We start from the raw sequence: 21,530 nt of genomic DNA, 5'->3' as shown, positions 1-21,530 counted from the left end.
TCAACAAAAATTTCCATTTGTGTTTTCAGCCATGAAAATACTACCATTATTATTACCAAGTTCTTTTCCATTTATTTATTTATTCATATACATTATTCCTTTATTCATATACATTTATCTGTTTCCAACTATATATATGCTCCATGGAAAGACGAAACATATCACCGTCTGTTCGTTCTAGGCCTGCGGTGCCATATATATGTTATTTAGATTTTATTCTTCTTTCAAAATTACAAGGATTTATAGATTGAAACATTTTATGGGCCGAAACATGATTATGTTCTGGAAATATCTACATGGAACTATTTCTTATTTTCTGTCTTCATTTTACTATATATATTATTTACCATGTTAACTTTCGTTGTTTCTCCTCTTAATGATGATCTCAATATTAATTCCACTCCATGGGGATTTATTCATACTTCTCGTTTTGCAGGACGCCTGATGAATCATCAGCAATAAAAAAAGAAAAAGAAAAAACGTAGCTTGAATTGGCATTTTTGACGTCGATTTTACCTCCAAGTCCACGATATTTTCCTACCATGACGACATCTTGGCTTACCTCCTTTAGTTACAATCCTTTGCAAAATTCAATCCATTCTCTATCGCAATGGTTTGATTTCATCTTTCTTTGGCCATGCCCACAAACCCTTATAGTATCTGTTGTTGATGCGGTTTTCATTTTGACCCTCCTTGTTAGTTTCTCTCTCAAAAATATCCTTCTTCGCCATGCCAGAGGAAACACGGAAGCCAATCATGCTTTGGCAGGTGCCACGCTTCCCTTTTACATTGCCCTCCTGATGTCTTCCTTCCTTACCATTTTTTTTGTTGTCCTTCTTGTCGTCTCCATAATTTACAAATATAGTTTGTCCAAAACTATTTTCTTAGCCCTTCAGTCTCTGTCTTATTTGATTTCCACTGCTTTAATTAGCCTTCAGAAACGGTTTAGTACCACCAAATACCCAATTTCTATTCGTCTCTTCTGGATTTCCAATTTTGCCCTTACCTTGCTTTTCTCCATTTCATCCATCATAAGGCTCGCCTCCAGTTCATCAATTTTACCCAATGATATCCTTGCACTTGTAACACTAGTAATATCAGCCCCACTGCTATTTGTTGCGATAACCGGCTCAACCGGTATTGTCGCATGTGAACCGAATCCAACCGAGTCCGAGGCCAAGGCTGAACCTGGATCAAATCCAACCGGCACTGTGACACTCTATGCGAATGCTTCATTCTTGTCACGAGTAACATGGGGATGGATGAACCCGCTGATAAAAAAAGGCTACCGATCGGCACTGAACCTAGATGACGTGCCCTCACTGGCACCAACTCATAGTTCCGAGCGAATGCAAGAACTATTTCGATCCAATTGGCCCGAGGGTGCTCTCAGGTCAGACCACCCGGTCCGGAAGACTCTCTTTCGTCCCATTTTCTCTTCAATGCAATGTTGGCATTAGTAAGATTGGGTGTGATGTATGTGGGCCCTCTCCTGATTCAATCATTTGTGAATTATACTTCAGACGTCGGTACAAGGGATACACTTGAGGGGCTTTACCTAGTGTTGACATTGTTAGCTGCAAAAGCTACCGAGTCACTATTGTCACACCAGTTCAATTTTCATTGCCAGAAGCTTGGCATGTTGATCAGGAATTCACTAATTACTGCATTGTATCAGAAAGGGCTTAAATTGTCGTCTGCAGCATGACAATCGCATGGTGTCGGAATGATTGTGAATTATATGGCCGTCGATGCACAACAATTGGCTAACATGATGTTGCAGATAAACTATCTCTGGCTCATGCCATTCCAGGTTTGATTTGTTGCCATAGTTAGTTTTATTTTCTTTGGAACGATTTATTAATGAACTTTTTTTATATTTGATAATTGAAAATTTGGGTTTCAAACTTGGTTGATTAAAAAAAACCCGTACTTACTATCCTATAGCTGATTGTAAAAGAAAAGTCGCTGTGTTAATAAAAATTGTTGTGGTACCAAGTACTAAACCAATAAAATATATACAGGCACTTGTATTTCAATTTAATTATCCGTCTCATGTTTGTTGGCAATGTGCATGGCTGACATTATTTCTGCATAACCAGAAAGTCCACTAATGATATATTAATTATAGAGAAGGATTTATAATTTATTATATTGATTTGTTGGACATAATAATGCTTCATCAATTGTTAACAAAGTACTCTTGTTCTTGTAATTTATTTCAGTATTTCCTTAATACATTTATTTTAAATTTCTATTCACAATTAATTGTTTCCTCAATATATATATATAGGTTTTTGTAGCACTTGGACTGCTCTACACATATCTCGGCCCATCGGTCACTTCCGCGTTATTCGGAGTCGCTGGGGTCATGATATTCCTCCTCATCGGCTCCCGTAGAAATAACCAGTACGTCCCAAATTAAGTTTCTTAAATGTGAATGCTTTTGCTAATGTTGTTAATTGAAAGGAGAAATTAATTAGTACGTTGTCATTGAAAATTTTGTCATTTTTAATTTATTGGGATCAAACTATTTACGAGTGAAGGCACAAATTAAATATGTTTTTTGTCATATGTACTAGCTAGTGAGTTGCACAAAAAGAAAGATATATATATGGGAACATGGTCCTAGCTAGTTTGGTACATTAATTGTGAGTGAAGGCAGGGTTTTTTCTTTTGGTACATTTTTATTGGGATCAAACTATTTATGAGTGAAGGCAGGGTTTTTTTTTTTTGGTACATTAGTTGTGTTTTCTTCTTTGAAATCTGGATCTGGATCCGTTAATCAATTAATTTCTGCTCAAAATTTAATGGAGAGTAAATGCAGTAGTTATTGTAGACTGGGAGGGGTACATGCAGTTGGTCTGCCTCTGCCTAACTCCTGTTTTTTTTTTTTTTTTTTAACTAATTACAATTTTACTTTTATGTTGATCTGCTTAAAGTTTACATTACTTACCCGTTTACCCGATACACAGGGCCGGCCCTGGTGCTGGGCAGCCAGGGCGACCGCCCCGGGCCCCAAGATTTATGGGGCCCCAAAAGAAACAAAAATATTTTGCATATATTAGAAAAAATTAATCTGTATATATTAAAAATAAATAAAATATTAGAGTCCAAACTTTGAATATTCAAAGAGTTCAAACTTTTCTATAAATAGGTATGATCTATTTACATATCAATAAAAAATTGTGTATATCAGTATTGTAAATAACGGTATGCGCTTGTTGAACGAACGAGATACTGTCAAGTAATTAATCGGTCTGCAGCCGATTAATCAGAATTATGCGGACAATTTTGTATTTTCATTAAAATTATGTGTATATATTCATAATTTATTAAAAAAAAAAATTATTTAACTCATCAAACTTATCAAATAAACTTAATTTAACTTAGTTCTATTATTATAACATGAAACTACGCTTAACAATACACACGCACTTTACATGTGTAAGTAACACATTTATTTAATTAAAAAATAAATTTGAGAATTAAGCATTTTCAAACACTAACAATATATTATTTGAAAGACATGAAACATTCCAACATAAAATCACTAAAGTTAGTTTGTAATAACAACTTAATTTAATATATGAACATGATGTACTAATTGAAAAAATTACATCAGTAAGTAAGAAAAATATATGATATATATATAATAGAGGAATTAATCAATTAATTCAAAATAAGTAAGAAGACAAAACATATATACAAAAATTGAATGTATAGCCAAGCACAAATAAAATTGCAATACATGTTTATGAAACTTATTATCACACAGTTACAGAAAAAAATAATGTAAAAATAAATAATCACTGGAATAAACGAAAATAAATGGGAATAAACGGACGATCAAACGAGAATAAACGAAATAATTGGGAATAATCGAGAATAACCGGCCAATTAATTGGAAAAATTCACTAATAGACTTTCGATAAGTGTATTCATAACTGTTGACAGCCATTAACAATTAAACATGCATATAATAGGCCGTTAAGCCCGTTTTTTACAACACGGGTATATATAAAGGGTCCAAAAATTTCTTCCGCCCCGGGCCCCAAAATCTTTAGGACCGGCCCTGCCGATACACACCATGCATATATGATAAAACGAGGGTACGAGTAAGTGTAAAAAAATTCGTTAACATAATTAATAAGAGTATGAAAATGCTTCAATCCAAGCCATGTGGAACACGTTAAGTTAATGTCCATCTTCCGACCCATTTCGTACACATTAATGAACGTAGTTATTACGCAAAATTGTAAAATACTTAATAAATAATAAAAAAATTCAGAAAAATGTAAAATTTGGTCTCCAAGCACATATTAATATGGAGAACAAGATGAACGGTTTGGATTAGTCATTTGAATTTTTAATTTTAGATTTATGGTCCAATGCACAAACCCCTCCATGCATTGCAATGCACCATAGCCCATCTATATATATATGTATGTATGTATGTATGTATGTATGTATGTCTAGCTAGTATATATTTATGTACGCCGCTCTGCGACCATGCAAGGTCCTAATTTCGACAATTTGACTTCTATGGTATATGTAACAATTTATATATTATATCCAATAATCCAAGTTTAAAAAAACGAACATATTAAAAAAAAGGGCATGCTATCCAATGGAAGCTTCATTTCGACTTATGTTACCACATTTACAAATGAACCCCTACAATTCATGGAAATGCAAACATTGTCCAATTGCCTGTCTATTGAAGCTGAATGATATTTTGATCGAAGAAACAAATACAACATGCATGTATGGTGGTAGTGAATAATTAATTGGCAACAAAAATTCGTCTTAGTTAAATTATCTTATGGTTTCTCTGCAGGTTCCAAGGAGCTCTTATGGAGATGCGAGATAAGCACATGAAGGCAATGGCCGAGATGCTGAATTACATGCGTGTCATCAAATTTCAGGCATGGGAGATGCACTTTAACCGTTGCATTTATCGGTTCCGTGACCAGGAGTTCAAGTGGCTCTCAAAATTCATGATTTCCATTTCAGGCAACATTATTGTCTTGTGGAGTGCACCTATAGTGATATCGGCATTAGTGTTCGGTACTTGTGTTCTTTTAGGAGTGTACCTTGATGCCAGCCTAGTATTCACTTATATAGTAGGGGGGCACCAGGAACCCTTCATTGGATTCTATGAAAATAATTTACAACATTTATTACTTTATTTTACAGGTATAAACCTTAGTGGCGGTCAGAAACAAAGAATTCAGCTGGCACATGCTGTGTATCAAGACTGCGACTTGTACCTCCTTGATGATGTCTTCAGCGCTGTCGATGCTCAAACTGGCTCTGAGATCTTCAAGGTACTTCTATTTCTCTGGCCTGGGGTTAATTTATTTCTTTTTCTATATTTAGCTCAATTTTTCTTATTCAAATTTAGATTTGTATTGGCTTTTAGGACTAAACTGTGGATTTGTATGGGCTTTTATTTATAAATCAACGATCCGTTACACATATCAGTATTTGGGTAGTCTTTCAAAACATTATTCCAATTTTAGATCATGAAACAGTCCAGTTAGTTCAAAGAATGAGGATATCATTGATTTTGGGACACTACCATTCTCTATTTCTTTGATATAGGTGCTGGGTATTACTGGTAATAATAACATAGCCATATCAGTTTAATGTAAAACTAGTCTTTGCCAATACGGAATATCATTTCCTTCATTTTCTCGCTTATCAAATTCCTTAAATTTGTGTTCGAATATCGAATCTGTATGAAATTTATGCTTTACAACCTAATAATTATTTTTAATTCCTGTTTTGTTTTATAAATATTTTGCTAGGAATGTATACGAGGTGCATTGAAGGATAAGACCATAGTCCTGGTAACCCACCAAGTGGATTTCTTGCACAACGCTGATGCTATCTTTGTAAGTACAGTACTAATATATGATCTTTAAAATTGTTTTTTTTTTTCTCTTTTCAACAAACTGGTACAGCTTTCATTCCAATGAACAGGAAACTACATATATATATTCAGGGGTGAAAACGGATCGGATACAGAGTGGATAGTGGTAAACCCATATCTGTATCCGTTTTATTTTTTGGATGCGTATAAGGATCACATATTACATGGATATGGATACATATGCGGATCGGATCAGATATTTATTTAAAAATACTAAAGTTCATATTCTTTATCTAATTACAATGGTGAATAAGGTGAATTTTTTATAATATATATTAAACTATATGGTATATATCTACTATTCGGATACAAATAATTAAAATTTAAAACCATATCAGTATCTACATCCGTATCCACACGGATATTCTGATAAGGATATCCTTTCTAATTTTTTGAAGATGGATTGAATACGGATCGGATAGTATCCGCTCCATTTTCACCCCTACATATATTGTTTTTACATAATGGCCATTGTAGTATTGACAATTTGGCACTGGAGTTGTACAGTATTCAGATTTTGGCCTAAATAGAATTATAAATCCGTATTGGTTCAGTAGCTTTAGTAACTTGATTTATGCAGAGTACCCTAAGCCTAAATTGAATACCAAGTAGCACAACACTAAAAATTAAATTTCCAATTGGAAATAAATAAAGGTAATGAAGGAAGGAACAATCGTACAATCAGGGAAGTATAATGAACTTGTCCAATATGGCACGGATTTTGCTGCTCTTGTAGCAGCACATGATAACTCCATGGAGTTGGTTGAACACTCTAGCCACACAGCACAAGAAATCACACCAACCTCTACAACCAATAACAACCACAATCCATCCCTATCCCCTAAAAACAATCCAGCAAATTTGAATGGTGAGGTGAAGAAGAAAGTTGCCTCCTCACGGCTTATCAAGGAGGAGGAGCGAGAAACTGGTCATGTCAGTTTTAAAATATATCAGATGTATATGACTGAGGGGTGGGGATGGTGGGGACCATTGGTCGTGCTAGGTACTGATTTTTCTAGTTTTATTTTATACAATCCCCTTGATACATTATTCTGTACACCAAACAATTAATAAATACCATTGACATGAAATCTGCAGGGATTCAATTGAGGACCACCCTGCTATTACAATGTTAAATAAATTTCATTATAACGTTCGGCAAATGGATAAATTTAAGTATGTTTTTTCATTCCGCTAGGTGTCACTATTATAATGCAATGCTCCCTCATGGCCAGTGACTATTGGCTAGCATATGAGATGTCAGGCGAGATTACAAGCTCCTTACAACCAACAATTTTCATTGAGGTTTATGCAATTATTCCACTATTGTTCTTGAACATCTGGTACCGGGTATGAGTACCATTTGCTTTTAGTACTTTTGTGAACATATTAATGGTAAATATAGGAATTTTGATATCAGTAGCCTATTGGAATTTTGTAGCCTCATAATAATAAAAGATAATATAAAAACAACGGCAACAAATAAACCAATAAAGACAACACAGAAACAACAAAATATACTACTAAATAAATTCCTATAACAAAATAATATAGTTGCTTATATTTATTTTTAGGGTTACTATCTTGCAACATCAAGGGAATTAACAAGGCTTGAGTCCATCACAAAGGCACCAGTAATCCATCATTTTTCAGAGACCATCCAAGGAGTCACCACCATCAGATGCTTCCAGAAAGGAGATATCTTCTCCAAAGAAAACCTCAACCGTGTCAACTCAAGTCTACGCATGGCTTTCCATAACAATGGTGCAAATGAGTGGTTCGGATTCCGTCTGGAGTTGATTGGGAGTTTTGTCCTTTGTTTCACAGCTTTGCTCATGGTTACTTTACCAAGTGGTTTTATTAAACCAGGTACCTTCTACTGATTAATCCTAGAATAAAGGTTAAAATCTGATAAAATATTTAAATTGATTGATTATGCAATTCAGAGTTAATGAGGCAAAGCTATATTGAATTAAGGTCTAACTGCAAAATTTATTCTTAAGAATAGGTTTGATGATTGTATTTAGTTTTTCTTTTGTATTAATTATTTGCTCAATGGTGTTGTAGAATGGGTGGGGCTGTCTCTCTCATATGGGCTCTCTCTCAACTCAGTATTATTCTGGACCCACTAGTGGAGAATGCACAATTAGTGTCGCCTCATTAGTGTCGGCTAAACGTAAACATCTGACACTAATAGTTTAGTGTCGGCTGTTTATAAAAAGCTGACACTAATACCGAACAATTAGTGTCGGCTGTTTATAAACAACTGACACTAATAATTTAGTATCGGCTGTTTATAAACAACTGATACTAATTGTTAAGTATTAGTGTCAGCTGTTTATAAACAGCCGACACTAAATATTAGTGTCAGCTTTTTATAAACAGCCGACACTAATTGTTGGGAACCATTTCCATTTTCAGTCCCGTGCCTCTCTTTCATTTTCATTTTCGCGCATAAACCCGATCTCTCTCTCCCTTTAGGGTTTTTCAAAACCCACTGCCTGTCATCGCTCTCACTCTCTCTCTCTCTCTCTCTCTCTCTCCCGCCTGTCATCACTCATCAAAACGTGCCTCTATCTGTCATTGCTCTCTCTCCCGCCGCTCATCTCTCCCGTCGCTCATCCCTCCCGCCGCTCAGCCATCCGCCGCTCATCCCTCTCGCCGCTCAGCCATCCCGCCGCTGATCGCTGCTTCAGTTGTTACAAGGTAATTAGTAGCCCCAATTAATTAATTTGTCTACATTAAATTCTTGTACTCCTTCAATTTTTTGTTTTAAACATTACTCCTTTTGATTTCTAGGGTGTTTTCCGAGTAATGAGTCTGAAGTGTATGGTCTTTTTGAGTAAAGCGATGAACTTCAGCTGTTTGTGAAATGCAGTAGACCGAGGTAAAGTTTTCATACTTACTGGCTATCCCTTTACTGTCTTAGTGCGTTTCTGATTTTTTTTCCTGGTAAGAATGTAAAAATGGGGGTAATCAGTAAAAGACTGCAAGTAATACCCATTTGAGAAAGCGCTATGATTTTGTAGCCATACCAGTTAGTTGTAGCCATTTTCCTTTGAAAATTCAAGTCTTTTGATTTCATTATAATTTAATGATTATCGGTACATGTCATATTTATGTATTAGGTGTCCCAGTGCTCGAATTCATGCTAAGGTTGAGGTTGGAATTGCAGCAGGTGACCAGCTATAGATTGCATGTTTTCTTCTTGAGGTAAATCAAAATTAAAGTTTTTATTTCCTAAAGGGTTACAGTGTAAAAATCCTCAATGTTTATTAATCTTATTTAACTGAGATAATGCTTGGTCTCTTACTGGGATTTCGGGATTATTGTTGAAATATATTGCTGCTTAAAATTGGGAGCTTCTGCGAATTAAACGCATTGTATTGCAAACAATTCATATATTATATTTGATGATGCCCGTATGAAAATGACCTAATTCAATTTTAATTTCAAGTCTTATTATTTTCGTTTTTTATATTGTGGGAGGGAGAAAAAAGAAAAGAAAGGAAGGGAATAACTTAGAAGAAGTGGAAGGGAGGGATAATGAGGGGAGAACTGGGGCCACAAGGTCATTTTGTCAATAATTTTAGAGAATGAGTATTTTGTTTGATCATTTTGGAAAGAAGGGCATTTTATCAAATTTCTCTTCAAATTCTCGTGCAATCCACAAAGCATCGAATTTATGCGCTCTCATAATTGAATTCTTTTCTAACAGCTCATTCCTAATGGATTCATGTACCGGAGGACCTGGAAAAACTAGGTGGAAGCGTTCAAATGTTAAGGTAAAGCAGCTCTGTTTTTGTGATTCAAAATAAAGTTGCTAAAGCAGCTCTGTTTTTGTATGGTTAAACTGCTGGCACCTCTTTTAGGAAATAAATCTTCTGTTATTTCTTGGAAGTATCAGACAAGGAATAACAGAACATGTTATTTTGATTCTAATGTTCAAATTTTTGAATTACAATTGAATCACAATTGATTTTTTAGGACTAAATTGTAATTAATTCAAATTTGTTCAATGGAAAAGACATGACGTGAATAATTCATATAAAATGTCCTAATTTGATTTTTTTTTTTTAATGCAGTGCCCACAACAAGTTGGAGGTTGAGAATGTGGATATTATGTCATGTTATTTGTGTATGACATAATAACTCGATTCCTTGATATTTTTCCGAACCTCACGGTATGCATATATTTTTTTTTTTTTTGCAAAAGTATGCATAATTAATTTATCTTGCTTCAAAATATGAAATTTTGATCTTTTATCATTTAAAAAATGCAGCACTTTCCCAAAGAGTACACCGGAACAAACATCGAATACATGCGAACATTGTCGAGTAAATTTTTTTCGAAGTATTAGGAGTGAAAAGTAAATCAATTTAGGATGTGTTATTTTGTACTATTTGGTGAACTTTGTAATTAACATGCTTAATTTTAGAATGTGTTATTTAGAATGTTTAATTTAGGATGTATTATTTGATCTTTTTATATAGGCTAGCAAAAAATATGGTAACTGGCTAAATCATAAATTTTTTTTTTTAAAAAAAAATAAAAAATTAGTGTCGGGTCTTTTGTTATAGTCCGATACTAAAAAGTATTACAAGTTGGCCGACACTAATACATGAAGCTGTCAATTAATAAAAGTCAGTCGGTATATTGATTTGGTGTCGGTTCATTATTAATAAACCGACACTAATTAGTATTAGTGTCAGATTATAAATATTTAGCCGACACTAATTAGTATTAGTGTCGGCTTTTTATTAATAGTCCGACACTAATACTAATTAGTATTAGTGTCGGCTTTTTATTAATAGTCCGACACTAATACTAATTAGTGTCGGTTTATTAATAACGAGCCGACACAAATGCTTAATCTTTAGTGTCGGTCGTTTGTAAGTATTAGTATCAGTCCGATTAGTGTCGCCTGTAGTCCGACACTAATCCTCAAAAAACAGCTGACACTAATTCTATATTCTCCACTAGTGACCATATGGAGCAGCTGCTTGGTAGAGAATAAAATGGTGTCAGTTGAGAGGATAAAACAGTTCAGTAACATTCATTCTGAGGCTGAATGGCTAATCCCAGATTGCCTTCCCTCGCCAGATTGGCCCAACAAGGGAAATATTGATATAATTGACCTAAAGGTTACGTTGCTATTTTTTTGTTTGCCTATTTTGCATTGTGCATTGTTACTGTGTTGGATAATAGTTTCCTACTATTTGTCTCTTTAAAGATATGAAATATGTTTAATAAATTATCTTTTAAATGTGTGTGACTAATACAATCTGTGGATCAAGAACCATTTTATTTTGCTCAAGTCTGAAAAAAGGCAAAAAGTGCTTGCTCATGCCTAGTTCTCTCCTTAATGTTGGCTCTTTTCAGGTGAGGTATCGACCAAACACTCCTTTAGTTTTGAAGGGTATCACACTAAGCATCTATGGAGGCCAGAAGATAGGAGTCGTTGGCCGTACTGGCAGCGGTAAATCCACATTGATACAAGCTTTGTTTAGAATTGTGGAGCCGTCAGAAGGGAAAATAATAATTGATGGAGTTGACATTCACACTCTGGGCCTTCATAATCTGAGGTCTCGATTTGGAATAATTCCTCAGGAGCCTGTGCTCTTCGAAGGGACTATTAGGAGTAATGTTGATCCTCTTGAGCAATATTCAGATGATGATATATGGCAGGTTGGTGTCATATACTCTCTTTTTTTTTTTGTGAAAAATACTGACAGCGGTTGTCAGTGTCAAAGTGTCTGAAAATTGGTGTCATATACTCATATTCTTATTTTATGTTTTCATGGATGCATGATGGTGCAGTTGTGGTAGCTAGATACCTACTTGTTCATTTGTACCTCGAAAGTCATGATTGATTTTCTGTTCTATTGACGAAACCTTCACAAATCACAATTGTACCTCCAGAATGATCCCTCTGATTCATAGAACCTAAGTAAGCATATAACACAAACAACAGTACAATAAGAAGAAAATATAATTACAAGCCATGTTTGTTTGAGCTGAGGTTGTTGTTAACCGTTATAGTCTAGACATATCTCTGTCCTGAATCTTCTTATTTTACTGTTGTTTACTGAACTGAAGCTATTTTCACATTACTTTAGGCCCTTGAGCGGTGCCAGCTGAAGGATTTGGTTACTTCCAAGCCTGAAAAGCTTGATTCATTAGGTACTATATACGTTTTTCACATTATTATACGATCGTAGCCTGCAATCCAGAAAGGTCACTACAGAAGATTTGATTTCCACATATTTAATAGTTATTACCAGTACTACCAACTGGCATGCTATATTTACAGGTTTGACCACCAGCTTGACCAATATTAAGCACTATTTTCTATTTGGTGTGTAATTTCAAGAGTTTTAAGTAATTTATTTCAATTGCAATGATAAGAACAATGAGGGATGATCGAGGTAAAAATAATTCAAGAGTTTATTTATTTTCCTTTTCATATTGATTTTAGTTACGGACAATGGAGAGAACTGGAGTGTGGGCCAGCGTCAGCTCATGTGCCTTGGTCGTGTCATGCTCAAGCGCAGCAAAATTCTCTTCATGGATGAGGCAACAGCGTCTGTAGATTCTCAAACTGATGCTGTGATACAGAAAATCATACGCGAAGATTTCACATCTTGCACCATCATCAGCATTGCTCATAGGATACCCACTGTGATGGATTGTGACCGGGTCCTCGTCATAGATGCCGGTATGTCCTCATTAGTCATTTCATTTACACTTTCCTGTTTGCTTTTTTCTGACCTTCTTAACATTTTTTCTTTTTTCAAACATCTTAAAAACGGAGTGGATATCTGGGTTTTTTCCAGAACCCAATACTGCATATGCTACCCTTGTTTCTCTCTCATCTCTATCCGCTCTCACCGACTTGCTTAACATGTAGTTCTACATTGGAATAAAATGCTTTAAACTAGGGCATTTATATATGTTGTAAGAGACAGGTTGTTGTTGTATTACATATATAACAAATAATCAAGGTATTAAGATATGCAAATATGGTTTAAAACAGTTTAATTGTTGCCTAATCCTTTTTGGGCTTCTTTCTAATTTATTTGTGTCAACAGGACTAGCTAAGGAATTTGACTCGCCTTCCAATCTTATTGAACGGCCATCAATGTTCAGAGCACTTGTTCAAGAGTATGCAAACCGCTCGTCTGATTTATAATCGACCCACACTTATTCGGTTATTATTGCTAAATTTTTTCTAGAGAACCCTAACAACAAAAGTCAATTTTTTGTTGAAGATGAATGGATTAATTATGAAGGGATATTATTTTGTAGTTTTTCCTGTTCAAGCAATATAAATAATGATAGAACCACGAGTTTTTGTTAAGCCTAGCTAGATAACTTTCATGTGCAATTTATGAGATATAAATTAAGAAATGTAGCAACATTTGGATGAAGCACAAAAGCCGTATATATGTCTAGGCTGTTACTCAGATATATTGTAGTAATTATCTTTGTAATTGTTGAAACTTCTCTGTATCAACATCATGTTTGGTTCACTGAAGGGAGGTGAAAAGATGAAAAGGAAAATGAAAAAAATAATTAGTTGCAACTAACCATATTTTTCGTAATCTCCAAATTAAAAGAACAACAAAATATAAATTTCAAGAGATTAAACGATGTTAAAATTAAGAATGACCTTCATTAAATATCCAACCAAACAATAATAATGGAATTAATTTTCTCTTTCTGTCTAGACCGTAAGTGGACAGAAGAATACACATTGCGGTAACTGTTGAAATTTATAAGAGGAGAAATTGAGAAATGATGAACAACATATTTTTATTCTATTGTTTTCTGATTATTACATGGTATGTACGTCAGCTTTTATAGGCTCATGTCCAACTAGCCGTTGGGCTACTTTCTAAATTACAGTGGCTGGATTTCTTTACCCAATTATATCCAAATTACTTAAATCAAGCTAGGTACCTAATATGCCTTGACAGCTATATGATTGGACCCAAATTGCTAAGTATATTATGTAATGTTTTCAAATTTATGTTGCTTTGAGATAGTAATGCATTTTAAATTATGTATGCATATTTTGGATATTATGGCTAGCAAATTGGGAACTAGCCAATTATATATATATATATATATATATATATATATATATATATTTTAAACACTTCCTTTAGTACACAACATATGCACGCTACAAGAAGAGCTCCTGACATTCATCAGTATGGTAAGCATTATTGATAGAAAAATAAATTTCCTTATATCGGTAATGGGTACCATACTACTAGAATATGGGTTCATTACATGGATAAGATTTTGCTTGTTGTATGGGAACACCCTTGCAACAAGTCCGAAAAATTGCAGTTAAATGGGAGTTACCCATGTAACAAGTACCTTTGTTACAAGCTTTCATGCAAATATCCAATTTCAGACTTTTTACATGGGTTATTTGTGTAATAACTTTTCTAATACTTTTTACATGAGCATGCCTATGTAATAAGTATACATGCCACCTACAAGTGGTATATGCAAGGATATAGTGTGGGCCCTATTTAGTATTGGCAATGATAGAGAAGTGAGTAATTCTAAGGGTATAGAATGTGGGTCCTACATGGTTATTAGCAAGGCAAATAAACTAATTAATTGCATGGGTAGAGAAAGTGGGCCCCACCAGGTTATATGCAAGGATATCATTTGAACCTTTTTCATGGAATGTATTACCTCATATTTGTATGGATTTTTCGATGCAAAAAATTATCGTTCCATCAATATATTAGCATGCCTAATTTCTATAATTTATCCCATACCAATTTGGTGCCAACCTAGTAGCAACCAATAAATATTTTACATTACACATTGGAACATAATAAGAACAACAACACAATAAAACATGAAGAGTAACATTTTAATTACCATTAATCATTATAGTAAATTCAAGTTTTCCTTGTAACATAAGACCAAAAGGGATTGCAACCACATTATTATAAATAACTTGTTTCTATAACCAAAATATACACAAACCATCACCTAAAAATCTACAAAAGAGGCTACTTGTTTTAACTACAAAATTTTTTTTTTTTGTGATAATGGTTTACAATACTCCACACTAAAAGGGCTGGTTATTCTGCCTTTCTTTCCTGAATCATGATGCTCCACTGCTTCATAGTAGTCTAGTCATCTATATTAATTAATAAAAATGAAATGCAAAAGGTCAGATTTGTAAATGAATTAACCCAACTCATGAGCAAAATTAATTTTACAACTCCAAAATATATATATTAAGGTTCTAAAACATATATAAAATCACAAACACTTCACGTGAGATCAAAGCTCATACATAATTAAAGAGGCAAAAAAACACTGATCTTTCGTTATAAATTAGCACACATCATGCATCTGGTCATGGATCACATATTTATACTCTGTGCCACGTTTATATATTTGGAAAAAAAAAAAAACATCTCCTCTCGAAAGTAACCATCTGTCAGAGTTCTCAATTGGTGGGCTTTATCTGGAGGTCCGATTAACCTTTACATGATACAAAACTTCGTTAACTCAGATTGGATAAATATAAAATCGTCCTTGGGATAGACTATAGACACTAGTGGAAAAAACTGGAATTAGGATCAGTTATTTATGCACATTAGGATCGGAATTTAACCGATTCTGATCTGGGCAATACTAATATGAAACTAATCTGGATCGGTTAAACAACCGATCCTAAAAGTTTGAATTACGATCGGTTGTTTCGAATAACCGATCCTAATGGGTGTTAATTTGGATTGGTTGTTTAAAATAACCGATCCTAATAGTGCTAAATAGGATCGGTTATTTGAAATAACCGATCCTAATTTTTTTTTTTTTTGCAAAACGAACATTTTGTTGGCAGAATTAGAATCGGTTGTTTTAAACAACCAATCCTAATTCTGTTTTTTTTTTTTTTTTTTTTTTGCAGAACCAACATTTTACATATTATAACAAGAAATTTAATATTACATATCATAAAAATATAGTATCCAAATAATATAACTCGAGTACAAAATTCATAAAAATGCTCAAAGAATAAAAGCAAAGAGAAACTGACCCGGAGGAGGGGTTGCTTGAGCTTGTCAGCCTTCTCTGAGTCGAATACACAGAGAGTGTAGAGGTACTTGGCACACCTCACCTTGAACTTCTCCACATCCTTGCTTCTCTTGATCTTGACAGATCTGGCATCCTTCCTCCTCGCTGTCAGAAGGAAATTCTTGATCTCATGGATCTGCTTCGGCTGTTCCAAAATCACAAACAATAATAATATTAATTTCAAGGAAACCAACATGGAAATGAGAATCTGGATAAGACTGTGGATTTTTTTTTATTTACTGTAGAGGCGGCCGGCTAGGGTTAGCGACAGCGACAGGCACAGGTTGATAGGCGGGCTGAGCAACTGGTGGAGCGGTCGTGCGGGGGCAGGGCTGACGGAGCAGAGGCGGCGGTTCTTCCCTTCGCGCAGCGCAGGCGCAGGCGGAGCTCTCCACGCGCAGGGTTTTTTTCCCTTTTCTTTTCCTTCGCGCAGGAGCTAGCGGAGACAGAGAGAGAGAGAGACATGAAATGAAACATTTGGCTAAGTTGAAATTTAATAGCGCGAAATATAGTTTTAGGATCAGTTAATTCGAAAAAACTGATCCTAAATACAATCAGGATCGATTATTTGTAAATAACCGATCCTAATACTATTAGGATCCCGATCCTAATACTATTAGGATCAGTTAAATAAACAACAGATCCTAAAAGTATTAGGATCAGTTAATTCAAAAAAACTGATCCTTTTAGTGTTATAAAAGGAATTAATTAGGATCGGTTGTTTAAAACAACCGATCCTAATTCTGCAAAAAAAAAAAAATTAGGTTCAATTGTTTAAAACAACCGATTCTAATTCTTTTTTTTGCAGTATTAGAATCGATTAATTCGAAAAAACCGATCCTAATAGTGCATATATTAGAATTGGTTGATCAAAAATACCGATCTTAATAGTTTTTAGGATCGGTTTTTTTAAAAAAACCGATCTAGATAGATATTAATATCTGTTGTTTCATATAACCGATCCAGATAGGCTGATACTAATTCTTTTCACTAGTGGGAGTGAGCAAAATGAGAAACCGGGGATGGTTGAACGGGGGATGTTATAATTGCTCTATTAATTAATAATAATTGGTCAACTCAACTCAACTCATCTCATGGATGGATATAACGAAAAATCTAATAATAGTTAGTTAGTTAGTTAGTTAGTTAGTTAGTTATATGTGTTTCAGTTGATGCATGATAGGCATATATGCATGCAACTAACGACATTGCAGCGCCACCATCAAAATTCAAATGAATTAATCTAGCTAGCTAGCTACCATGCAAGCTGCACAAATTTAAATGACCTTGCATTGCATATATATATATATATATATATATATATATATATATATATATATGTATATATATTGATTGAAACCCACCCGAATTAATTAATTAATTAAGAAGGCAAAATAAAAATATATGCATGGCTGCAATACCGATGGTGAGTCCACCAGCACCACCGGCCCCAGCCCCTAAAATCATGGGGCTGGAAACACCGGTATGGGTGATCGGAGCGCAGTATTGTGTGGCATACGATGTGGAGTTAAAAGTGGTAGAAAAGGCGATTAGTCTAGACGACGCGTCGGCTTCGGTGACAGATGCAAATGGCAACATGATATTCAAGCTGAAGGGGCGGTTCCTGGGCATCCATGACAAGCGTTGGCTTTGCGATGTAAACGGTGTACCGATCGTTACCATGCAAAAAAAGTTAAGAAGCGTGCACTGGAGATGGAACATGTTCAGAGGGGACAGCACAAAGCATGACAACTTGATCTGCACCATTAGACAACCAAATATAATCCAAATCAAACTTGAATTCCACGTGTTTTTGGCGGGCAACAAGAGCAAGGAAACCTGCGATTTCAAGATCAAGAAGGGCAATAACAGTATGCAAGTCAACTTCTATCTCGGCAACACTGACAGAATCATTGCACAGGTTAATTACGTACTCTCAATCATATTCATATTCATATTCATATAGTTATATACTTCATTTTGATTTGAATTCATTTCTCAATATACATATATCATGCATATATGGCAGATGAATGTTAGGCAAAATATGACGACGATGGTACTTGAGCAGGATGCATATGGCTTGACGATTTTTACTAATATGGATTACGCATTTATTGTTGCTATGACTTCCATTTTAGATGCTGACAGAGACAGTTCCGGTTCTTAATTAATTCAGATTCGATCCTTTGGGTTTCGATCGGTTAATTAATTTCCCTATTAATGTTTTATTTATTTATTTATGTCTAATTACTAATACGGTCGATTTTCTGTTCTACAAAATGGTTAATTTTACAATTAATGTGGATGTTGTTCATAATTTATAATTGAACTCTTTTGATTTATTAAAAACACTTGCGCGTAATGATAAAACACTTTTGTTAATTAAAAAAGTTAATTTTTACAGATGTTGAAATTTAATTGTCGTGTTATTCCTTTCTGAAGCCCCTATAAGTATAAGCACATAAATAACATTGTGGAAACTGTGGTACGCGCTCATTGTATATATATATATAGTGACGCAATCTTTGTCTCAAATTCTGATTCCGCCAGTAATAGATCTCGAAAACAGTTTAGTGGAATTAAAAACAAAAAAAATGCTAAATAGCAAAGGTGAGAACAAATTATCTCTCTCAAGAAAAATATATTGATATCAAAGTTAACTCTGACATGCAATCTCTTTTATATTACAACCATCATAACAAATAACTTAGAAAAACTAAAAAATCTAACTTATAAAGTAACACCACATAATGAATTTAGAAATTCTAACTAACTCTTGAAAACTCTAATATAATTAAAATGACATAGAAATATAAATAGTCAAATCTAAAAAATATAGTAACATAATAAAATCTCAAAGAAAACACAAAGAAGATTGAAGAACAATTAATCCGTACCAAGTCTGAGTCCGAGTTCAAATTCGGATTTGAGTCCAAGCCGAAATTCTGATTTTTGTTATACTCACCCCCCCCCCCCCCCCCCCCCCCAATGAAAGCTTGACCACAAGCTTGTATTTTCACCTCGAATTCAGCTCTTCTTCTTATTCTCCTCGTAGATCTCTTTCAAACAACACAATTTCATATCAAACACCATTAAATCTTTGTAGATCTCTTTCACATTGGTATTTCTACGCATGTGTTCATCTTCGACACAAACATAGAATTCCAATAAATTGCTACGTGACAAACCTATCTTCAACAGACTCTATTTTTGTCTTCATTGAAGTTTGAAGAGTTTTCAATGGACTCTATTTTTGTCTTGGATTCATTCGTCAAAGTGTTGACATTGTCTTCGTCATCAGAGTATTCATCAAAGATTGGAGGAGTGTCAATTAACAAACCTTGACTTTCTTCATCCATGACAAACCTATCTTTAAGCTCATCTAGTTGTTCTTGGTGCTCTTCCACTATAATGGTTGGCATTTTATTTGGAGGTGAAGGTGGACTGCTGCGGTTGAGGATTGTTTTGTCATGTTGCTGGCGATTTTTATTAGGATTAAGGCGCTCTATAATCCCGGTAATGTATTTAATCAACGCTGTATGGTTTTGTTGCATTCGTTCAATTAACACATTGTGATTTTGTTGCATTCGCTCAAGGATGGCAACAAAGTTCGAATCGGTCATTGTTGTTGCGAAGATTGTTGAGTAGAACAGTTGATGATTATGGTTGTTGAACTGGGTGGAGGTGGTTGGTGAACTTGATGGTTGTCAGGGATACAACTTCACGTAATCGCAAAGGTGGTTGTCGAACTTGCTTTGATACAACTTGACGACAACACGTCCCAAACTATACTCTGCATGCATATGTTTTGTTTGGTTTAGTGAGATATTGAACAATAAGAAGAGGATGGATAGGTTGCTCTGATACCACTTGATGCAATTTTGATCCCGAATCTCGACTCTGCTAGTGATGGGTCTCAAACACAGCTTAGTGGAATTAGAAACAAAAAATGCTAAGTACCAAAAGCGAGAATAAAATTTCTCTCAAAAAATTATATTGATACCAAAATTATATTGTCAGGTTATGACTCAAATAGGTACTCAAGGGGAAGAATAAGTGGATGGATTAGAGGAAGTGGATATGGCTCAAGAAGGTTTAACCCATATTCTTGAGTTAGAATTCCTTGATTAGTAGTTTGGTGGAGTTTTTGTGTTTCTAACTTTCAGGGTAGTTCCAGTTATCTTTTGTTATTTGTGGCATGTTGATGTACTAGCCTAAACGGCTCTATCTTGTCTCAGCCTTTGTGGCTTTTTTGTTCTTTTTAGTTGGTACTGGCATGTTACTGGTATATTCCATTTATTTTGTAAATGTTTCTTACTCCAGTTGTTTGGAGTTGGAAGCTGAACTACTTTTTTATTTCTAATGAAATTGATGGGAATCCACTTTTTCAAAAAAAAAAAAAAACTCCCTCAAGAAATGACATGTCATCTCTTTTATAAGAGTCCGACTAGTATGACATTGGTGTCACATGACACTAACTTCAAAATTGATTGAATAGACTTCAAACGACTAATCTATACCATTCAAATCAATTTACTTTATGAGTGATGCGTTTACATATAAACTTTTTATATTTTTGAGTTATTTTAGTATTAAATCAAGCGGTAGAAAAATTAAAAAATGAATGTATTAAAATTAACTTAAAAACTCACACATTTGACCACTTGACTTGATACCAAATAAATTCAAAAGGTTATAAATTTTACATGCAAACGCACAACTAATGAAGAAGATCAGTTTAAATGGTTTGGATTCATTGTTTGAAGTCGATTCAATAGGTTTTAAAGTTAGTGTTATATAGACTGAAATGACACTGATGTTATACTAGCTATATTCCTTTTATAATACAACCATCATAATAAATAACTTGAAAAAACTAAAAAGTCCAACTTAGAAACTAATAACATATAATGACTAACTTTTGGAAATTCTAACATAATTAAAACAACATAGAAAATATAAATAGTGAAACCTAGAAAATAACAAGATAATTAAGTTTCATAGAAAACACAATATAATTTAATTATGCAATTAATTATCATAGGAAATGATGAATTAGTGAGACCTCCTTCTTGAGACTTGTGCCTAACTATTCAAGAAGATTGAAGAACATTTAAACTGTCCCGAGTCCCGAGTTTGAATTCAGATTTGAGTCTAAGCTAAAATTTTGATTTTCATCATATAGCCATGCATGCATGGATATATCTGTTTAAGTGCCGACATTTTTAAAAATACCATTTTCGGAAAATTAATAAACCAAAACACCCTTTTCGAAATTTTTTATTAAAAACAGCATGGCCGCTTCTGTGGGAAGCGGCCACATACAATCGGGCCGCTTTGGAGGGCAGCGGCCACTGGAAAACACAAATTTTCTGAATTTTTCCTTTTTTTTTTTTTTTTTTTTGAAAACAGAATTTTTTTTATTATTTTTATTTTTTGTATTAAAATATTAGAAATGTTGAATATATTTCT

General features: G+C 34.2%; 1 protein-coding gene and 1 pseudogene across 2 annotated transcripts; both read left to right on the top strand.

Annotated features, from left to right (window-relative positions):
• The first annotated feature begins 542 nt into the window (after positions 1-542).
• LOC144563651 (ABC transporter C family member 14-like) lies at positions 543-13,279 on the top strand (annotated as a pseudogene). Its single transcript, XR_013514384.1, has 18 exons — positions 543-1,813; positions 2,294-2,409; positions 4,841-5,330; positions 5,814-5,900; positions 6,593-6,941; positions 7,137-7,288; positions 7,513-7,807; positions 8,006-8,069; positions 8,787-8,825; positions 9,067-9,116; positions 9,428-9,509; positions 9,657-9,723; positions 10,222-10,276; positions 10,923-11,083; positions 11,322-11,627; positions 12,059-12,122; positions 12,418-12,657; positions 13,031-13,279. The product of XR_013514384.1 is annotated as an ABC transporter C family member 14-like (transcript).
• A 4,190-nt stretch (positions 13,280-17,469) lies between these two features.
• LOC144563524 (protein LURP-one-related 15-like) lies at positions 17,470-18,226 on the top strand. The gene is made up of 2 exons (XM_078313014.1): positions 17,470-17,976; positions 18,085-18,226. The coding sequence occupies exons 1-2, from the start codon at positions 17,479-17,481 to the stop codon at positions 18,223-18,225; spliced, it is 639 nt and encodes a 212-aa protein (XP_078169140.1). The 5' UTR covers positions 17,470-17,478; the 3' UTR covers position 18,226.
• Positions 18,227-21,530: the final 3,304 nt, after the last annotated feature.

Source organism: Carex rostrata, chromosome 12 (genome assembly GCF_964058835.1).
Source record: "Carex rostrata chromosome 12, lpCarRost1.2, whole genome shotgun sequence".
In the NCBI taxonomy this organism is placed as follows: Eukaryota; Viridiplantae; Streptophyta; class Magnoliopsida; order Poales; family Cyperaceae; genus Carex; species Carex rostrata.
Note: the sequence above shows the minus strand (reverse complement) of the source record. Positions and strands in the feature narration are given on the sequence as shown.

Bases quoted from the DNA above. Each gene is read 5' to 3' on its own strand.
- LOC144563524 (XM_078313014.1), top strand. From the start codon at position 17,479: ATGGTGAGTCCACCAGCACCACCGGCCCCAGCCCCTAAAATCATGGGG. The intron at 17,977-18,084 runs GTTAATTACGTA...CATATATGGCAG, and splicing joins CTGACAGAATCATTGCACAG to ATGAATGTTAGGCAAAATAT.